Here is an 8,461-nt window from a genome sequence, read left to right as displayed (position 1 = left end):
CTCGGGCTCCTTGCTCGGCGGGGAGCCTGCTTCTCCCTCTGCCTCTGCCTGCCATTCTGTCTGCCTGTGCTTGTTCTCTCCCTCTCTCTCTCTCTGATAAATAAATAAAATCTTTAAAAAAAAAAAATAAACCTTTGTTCATGGATGCGTTGGTGGCTCAGTTGGTAAACCATCTGCCTTCAGCTCCCAGTCCTAGGATCGATTCCCACATTGGGCTTTCCTACTTCTCCCTCTGCCTGCCACTCCCCCTGCTTGTGTGCTCTCATTCTCTCTCCCTCTCTCTCTTTCTGACAAATAAATCTTTTAAAAAGTTATTTTTTTGTTTACCTCCTGGAAGTGAAATTACTGGGACAAAAGGCATTTTTATGGTTTCTAATGTTTGCTTTTAAAATTGTCCTTCACATATTTATAATCTCTCTGATGTATGCAAGTGCTCATTTCAACATTGGGTCTTATAAAAAACATCACAAAATACAAAACCCAACAATTTTGATCACTAGGTGAGAGAAAAATACTACTTTTACTTTTTTAATAGTTGAGTTGCACATTTTTTGTGTTGTTTAGTGACTCTTTATTTCATGAGTTCTTTGTACATTATTCTTTGGCATTTATGTAGGTATTTTTTTTATCTGTAAAAAAGTTTAAATAGTGCTAATATATAGGACACATTAATTTTACTCATTTTCTAGTATTTTGCTTTTTAATTATTTTTAAATTGATGTAGAAGAATTTTAAATTTGAATAACTAAAACGGCTTTTCCCTTTCTAAATTTTTACTTTCTTTTAATACTTGGAAGAGTCTTTTCTTCCTAAAAGTTAAAGATTTCAAAAATATTTCCTGCCAGACTTCTGGATTATTTCAATTGTCACATAATGGTTTAAATAATCCATCTGGATTTTGTTTTATTTTGAGTAAGATATTTTCCCCCAAATTATTTAACAGTTTTTCTACTACCATTATTTTGTAATTTTAGCTGTTTTCTACAGATTTGGAAACCCTTCCTATTTACATATAATTGAGTCTTTTTCTGGAAACTCATTTTGTTCTATTGATATATTAAAATCAGCCTGTGTCTCTTTCTCGCTTTTAAATCCTTCTCCAGATTTTTATTTGAATTCTAGTTAGTTGACATACAGTGTAATATTAGTTTCAGCTGTTAGTTTCAGCTGTAGAAATAGTGATTTGTCACTTCATACAACACCCAGTGCTCATCACAGGTGCCCTACTTAATCCCCATCACCTGTTTAAACTCATCCTCCCACTCATATCCCCTCCAGTAACCCTCAGTTTTCTTTCTTTCTTTCTTTTGTTTTGTTTTTTTTTTAAGATTTTATTTATTTATTTGACAGAGAGAAATCACAAGTAGACGGAGAGGCAGGCAGAGAGAGAGAGAGGGAAGCAGGCTCCCTGCTGAGCAGAGAGCCTGATGCAGGACTTGATCCGAGGACCCTGAGAACATGACCTGAGCTGAAGGCAGCAGCTTAACCCACTGAGCCACCCAGGTGCCCCCTCAGTTTGTTTTCTAAAGAGGAATCTGTTTCTTGGTTTGCCTCCCTCCCACCCTCCCCCCATCTTCATTTGTTTCTTAACTCACATGTGTCAGTCATATACGGTATTTTTCTTTCTCTGAGTTATTTCACTTAAATAATACTCTGGCTCAATCTACGTCATTGCAAATGTCAAAGTTTCATTCCTTTTTGTGGTTGAGTAATATTCCTCTGTGTGTGTGTATCACTTTTTTTTTTTTTTTTTAAAGATTTTATTTATTTACTTGGAAGAGAGACCACAAGTAGGTAGAGAAGCAGGCAGAGAGAGAAAGAGGAGGAAGCAGGCTCCCCGGTGAGCAGAGAGCCTGATGTGGGACTTGATCCCAGGACCCTGGGATCATGACCTGAGCTGAAGACAGAGGCTTTAACCCACTGAGCTACCCAGGTGCCCCTGTGTATCACATCTTTATGCATTCATTAGTCTGTGGACATTTGGGCTCTTTTCCACAGTTTGTTGATAATGCTGTTTTAAACATCAGAGTGTATGTGGCCCTACAAATCAGTAATGTTGTATCCTTTGGGTAAGTATCTAGTAGTGCAATTGCTGGGTCATAGGGTAGTTCTATTTTTAACCTTTTGAGAAACCCCCAGACTATTTTCAGGGTAAAATCTCATAAGTTGTCCTCTGTATATAATTCAAAGTAATGAAAGTAATCAGACTGCTCTCATTCATATTTTATAGACTAATAATTTAATGTGTTCAGTCTGTTTCCACTGAACATTTGCAGTCCTCATCTCAGGATACATTTCTTGATCTCTCACATGGGACCAGAGTTCTGTATAATCCCATGAGTATGTTTACACTTTCATATATGTACATGTGCATACTTTGCCTTTTATTTCAAATAGTTTCCATGTTTTAAGTGTTTGTTTACCTCTTGGGTCATTTACTATCAAATCATTCCAGTTCTCCTACTGTTGATGAATAAAAGCCATTTTGGGAAGTAGAACAGGACGGACAGAAAAGCCTTCTTTATTATCTTTATGGGAGAAAAATACTGATATAGAATGTATAGATCCAGGGTCATTTGAACCTCATATTTATAAATTAGATTGTAATTTATACTTTTTTAAACTCTTACTACCCAGTTGTGGATTCTAGTCCTGATTCAGTTAGCTACTGTTACTTGAGAAAGCATCCCATAACTTATAGTGGCTTATAACAGGCGGGGCTTAGCAGGAACAACGCATCTTTTTTTCATGTGGTATCAGCTGGGTTTTCCCCGTGAGGCTACATTCAACTGGTGGCTGGTGGGGTAGAGTAAAATAGGGTTATGTTATGTTATAATATTCTTTTGACATTTTTAAGTTGTATTACTAAATAATTCCAGCAAGATAGTCTTATTCGCATGTCTGGTGCCTCTATAAGGTTGGGTACTTCAGTTCTTCTCCATAGGGTCTCATTGTCTACTTGGCTTCTCTGTCAGAGAATATAAACTCATTATTTACATGGTGGCTGGAATCCAAAGGGCAAAGGTGGAAGCCATTTAAGATTTTTTAAAGCCTTGAGCTCCTGAACTTGTACATCACTGTGCCGTATCCTCTTGGCTAAAGCAAGTCACAAAACTAACCCAGGTTTATGTGTGTGGAGAAGAGGACATCTTGTGATGGAAGGAGCAGTGACATCCTAGTACAAAGAAACAGAGGCATGATTGGTGGATCATTATTAAAATCTGTTGCAATTAAAATGTAACTCTTTAAATGATAGTAAATTTCACACCCAATACTGATTCTTGCATACTGATTCAAACAATTGAAAAAAATTTGGTTAAAATTTTTTGTTGTTAAATAAAGTTGGCTCCTAATATGTAATTAACTATAATTAATTTAATTCTTTCTTATATTCAGTTCATCAGTTTTAGTACTTCAGAGTGAAAGTAGCACACCACAACTTCAGAGTATCTATTTTTTTTTTTCAAAGATATTATTTATTTATTTGACAGAGTTCACAAATAGGCAGAGAGGCAGGCAGAGAGAGACAAGGAAGCAGGCTCCCTGCCGAGCAGAGAGCCCCGATGCGGGGCTCGATCCCAGGACCCTGAGATCATGACCTGAGCTGAAGGCAGAGGCTTTAACCCACTGAGCGACCCAGGCGCCCCCAGAGTATCTATTTTTTGTTAGATGTAGCTGATTCACTCGTTTCCTTTTTTAAAGATTTATTTATTTATTTATGTTTGGAAAGAGAGAGAGAAGAGCACACATGTAAGTGAGCAAGGGCAGAGGGAGAGGAAGGGAAATTTTAGGTAGACTCCCCACGGAGCACAGAGCCTGACTCTGGGCTCAATCTAATGAATTCGAGATCATGACCTGAGCCAAAATCAAAAGTCAGATTCCTAACAGACTGAGCCACCCAGACCCCCAATTCATTCATTTTCCCAGTAAACCTAGGAAAGAATTTATTGCCTGAGTTTCTAGTTTGTGGGCCATAGAATTTAATGGATAGTGATACAGAATCTGACACTGTTCTAATGTGATACTGCATGTTAGACTGCTATTTAAATTTTAAAATGCAGTTCATAAAATGTACACAGAAGTATTTGGTGTCTTTAACAAGAAGAAAATACAGTTTGCCAGGTATAAATGTAGCAAATGATTATGGGCTTTAGTTGTTTATATATAATTTGAGGTTAGTTAAGAGTAAGTATGTTGAGGGACGCCTGGGTGGCTCAGTTGGTTGGACGACTGCCTTCGGCTCAGGTCATGATCCTGGAGTCCCGGGATTGAGTCCCGCATCGGGCTCCCAGCTCCATGGGGAGTCTGCTTCTCTCTCTGACCTTCTCCTCATTCATGCTCTCTCTCACTGTCTCTCTCTCAAGTAAATAAATAAAATCTTTAAAAAAAAAAAAGAGTAAGTATGATGAAGTCACTTTAACTTAACACTAGTAATGTCATATTACTAGTATTGTTTATAAAATAATAAAGCATAATCAGCAGAAGTAATCATTTTATTTTTTGACAAGTATTCTTTAACATTTTTGAATTACTAAACAGAATTACGGAAGAAACTCATCTTTATTCTACGTATATGGTTATAATTTATATTTAAATTGGATCTTATTTCTATTCATTTCTAGAAATATAAAGAAAAGGACAAACACAAACAGAAACATAAGAAGCAACCAGAACCGTCACCTGCATTGGTTCCTTCTTTGACTGTTACCACAGAGAAAGTAAGTTTTAAGTGCCATATTTTGTTTTATATAAGAACTAGTTGTGTGCTGGTTTTTTACCTTTAAGAAATGTTCTTATTCTCAGTGTCCTGGTTCCCTTTAACTTTTCCTACCTCTTTAACCCTACATTAAGCAATTTAGGATTCCTATTTCTTAGTCCTTTATCCTACTTTCTGTTTATTCTATACTTGTTTTTGAAAAATAATTAAGTAAGCCTAACCGCTTGGGGAGGGCATCATTGAGATTAAGCATTTGGGCTGTAGGGACGCCTGGGTGGCTCAGTTGGTTAAGCTGCTGCCTTTGGCCCAGGTCGTGATCCCAGGGCCCTGGGATTAAGTCCTGCATTGGGTTCCTTACTCAGCCGGGAGCCTGCTTCTCTCTCTGCCTCTGCCTGCCCCTGTGCCTGCTTGCGTGCTTGCTCTTTCTCTCTCTCTGACAAATAAGTAAATAAAATATTTTAGGAAAAATAAAAATAAATAAAATAAAACACAGTGTTCAAATAAAAAAGAATTTGGGTTGTAGAGTGGGTTTTGTCCACCTGTGATTTTGAATTCTGGCTTCACCACTTACTGAAAGAGCTGTTAGGTTAATTAACCTCTTTGCACCTCAGTTTCATCTTCTGTAAAGTGGGAGAAATAATTATTGGAATTGAGTGAGATAGTATAGGCAAAGCAATCATAATAAAATCTGGTTCATAGGAAGTATTATAGTTATTATAGTAAGTGTTAAATATTAAGAAGATTATTATTGTATACAAATATGAAAATAAATGGAGACAGGGAAAGACAGTGTCGACACAGGTAGCAGGAGTGAGGTGGAAGTACAGTAGGAGGCTGGGCAAGGGGCCATTCATGTAGGGTTCTGTAAGCCAGTGGAAATGCTTGGTTTTTTAGTTTGAATGAAAAGTGAGCCATTGGTGTTTTGAACCGAGATGTAATATGATCTCTCTTAGGTACTGTAAGGATCTCTGGCTCTTCATTGCAGATAGACTGTAGAGAGTCAAGGATGCAAGTAGGGAGGCCATTAGGAGATAATTACAGTAATGCAGAGAGAGATGGTGTGAACAGTGGAGGTGGTGAGAGGTAATCAGATTCTGAGTATGTTTAAAAGTAGCTTTCTCATAAAGAAGATGAGAGAGAGAGAGAGGATTCAAAGAAGAGTCCAAGAGTATTGGGCCAGTAACTAGAAGGGATGGAATTGCTGTTAACAAAGATGGTAAAGGCTGTGGGTGTGGTAAGTTGAGGGCAAGATGAAGAATTCAGTTTTGGATATGGTACTTGTATTTTCCTGCTGTTGGAACAAATTTAACAGTTTAAAAAAATATATAAGCTTACTATGTTCTTGTTCTGTAGGCCAGAAGACTGGGTGGGCTCAGGTGATTACTCTGGGTCTCTCAAAGGTGAAATCAAGGGGTTGGATGCCCTGGGTTCTCACCTGGCCATAGGAGCAAGTGCTTCTAAGCTCATTCAGGTGGTTAGATTTATGCCCATTTCCTTTCTGGCTCTCAACTGGGGTCTGCCCTTCAGTTCCAGAGGTTCTCTTCAGTCCTTGCACATGTGCCTCTCCATTTCAGAGCCAGCAGTGGCTTGTTGAACCCTACCACCCTTGGGATCTTTCTTCTATTGCATCTCTTCTGCTTCTGGCCAGAAAAAGTTCTCTTCAAGGGTTCATGAGATTAGATTGGGCCTGCTTGAAAAATCTGGGATAATTATCTGGGATAATTTTCTTTTTTGAAGTGTGTAACCTTAGTTACATTAGCAAAGGCCCTTTTGCCATGTAACATAACATATTTCAGGGATTCAGGTTTCAGGGATTAGGATGTGGACGTCTTGGCAGGCTCTTCAGCCTACATTAGGGTTAAGATATTTATTAGACATCCAAGTAGAAATGTTAATTAGCCAGTGGCATGCATAGTCTGGCATTTGGGAAAGAGGTCCAGACTTTGGACATAAATTTGGGAATTGTCTCTCTATGGAGTTTACTTTAAGCCATAAGAGTGGGTGCCAATAGAGTGACAAGTGTAGGTAGGTAGGGAGGATAAGAGGTCTTAGGAAGCCCTAGGGCTGGCATTGTGGAAAGAAAAGGGGAAACCAGTAAACAAGACTGAGAAGAAGAGGTGAAGATTTGGAAGTAAACCAAGAGGATGTGAATATGCTGGAAGCCAAGTTAAAGAAAGAAAAGTCAACCATGTCATGATAGTATGAGGACTAGCTGTCGTGTTGAGTCATAAGATGACCTGAAAGTTCTAGTTTGAACTTTCTAGAATGTTAAAAATGGGAAACATACAGTATGTACACTTTTTTTATCTGACTCCTTTCACTCAGTGTAAGTATTTTGAGATTCATCTGTGTTGTGTGTATCAGTAGCTTATTTCTTTTTATTGCTGACTACTTTCTAATATGTGACATAACTCTGATTATCCATTCAGCAATTGACGGACATTCAGATTGTTTTCCAGTTAGACTATTACAAATAAAGCTACTGGAAACATTATACAAATCTTTTTACAGACATATTTTTCTTGCATAAATACCCAGGAATGGAATAACTAGGTCACATGGTAAGTACATCCTAATTTTTAAAGACAGTATTCCACTATTTTCGAAAATAGTTGTACCATTTGATGATTCTTTTGGTAGTGTACCAGAGTTCCTTGTCCTCTACATTGTCTGCAACACTTGGAATGCTCAGTCATTGTAATTTTACAATTCCTAGTGTGAATGGTGTGAATGCTGTAGTTTCTCATTGTGGTTTCAGTCTGCATTTCTTTAATGACTGCTTTATGTTGAACACCTTTCCATGTGCATGTTTGACATTCTTTATTTTCTTTGGTGAAGGTCTGCTCAGATCTATCCACTACTTGCACTTTTTTATTGGCTTGTTGTTTTCTTTCTTTCTTTCTTTTTTTTAATCTTTTTTTTTTTTTTAAGATTATTTATTTATTTATTTGACAGAGAGAGAGATCACAAGTAGGCAGAGAAGCAGGCAGAGAGAGAGAGAGGAGGAAGCAGGCTCCCCGCTGAGCAGAGAGCCCGATGCGGGACTCGATCCCAGGACCCTGAGATCATGACCTGAGCCGAAGGCAGCGGCCCAACCCACTGAGCCACCCAGGCGCCCTCTTTTTTTTTTTTAAAGATTTTATTTATTTGTCAGAGACCAAGCACAATAAGCAGGGGAGCAGCAGGCAGGGGGAGAGGGAGAAGCAGGCTTCCCGCTGAGCAAGGAGCCCGATGTGGAACTCGATCCCAGGACCCTGGGATCATGACCTGAGCCGAAGGCAGGTGCTTAACCAACTGAGCCACCCAGGCATCCCTGGCTTGTTTGTTTTGTTTTGTTTTTAAAGATTTTTAAAATTTTATTTGACAGATAGAGATGACAAGTAGGCAGAGAGGCAGGCAGAGAGAGAGGGAGGAGGAAGCAGGCTCCCTGCTGAGCAGAGAGCCCGATGTGGGACTCGATCCCAGGACCCTGAGACCATGACCTGAGCTGAAGGCAGAGGCTTTAACCCACTGAGCCACCCAGGCACCCTGTTTGTTTTCTTAATACTGCATTTTGTGAGTCATTATGTGTTCTGGATACAAGTCCTTTATCAGATACATTATTTTTGCAAGTATTTTTCCCACTCAGTGACTTTTGTTTTTAAGGTAGACTTCATGTCTAACGTGGAGCCCAGTGTGGGACCTGAACCCATGACCCCCATGTTAATTACATGTTCAGTATATACATTTAAAAATATGTTTTCT

General features: G+C 38.7%; 1 protein-coding gene across 11 annotated transcripts in view; it reads left to right on the top strand.

Moving 5' to 3' along the window:
- MLLT10 (MLLT10 histone lysine methyltransferase DOT1L cofactor) overlaps positions 1 to 8,461 on the top strand; it is a 234,646-nt gene that overhangs the window by 137,056 nt on the left and 89,129 nt on the right. For all 11 annotated transcript variants that reach the window (XM_059404205.1, XM_059404201.1, XM_059404206.1 and 8 more), the window contains one exon: positions 4,623 to 4,718. In XM_059404205.1, coding sequence (XP_059260188.1) covers positions 4,623 to 4,718 — 96 coding nt within the window. The remainder of the gene's footprint in view (positions 1 to 4,622; positions 4,719 to 8,461) is intronic.

This window comes from Mustela nigripes, chromosome 6 (genome assembly GCF_022355385.1).
Source record: "Mustela nigripes isolate SB6536 chromosome 6, MUSNIG.SB6536, whole genome shotgun sequence".
In the NCBI taxonomy this organism is placed as follows: Eukaryota; Metazoa; Chordata; class Mammalia; order Carnivora; family Mustelidae; genus Mustela; species Mustela nigripes.
Note: the sequence above shows the minus strand (reverse complement) of the source record. Positions and strands in the feature narration are given on the sequence as shown.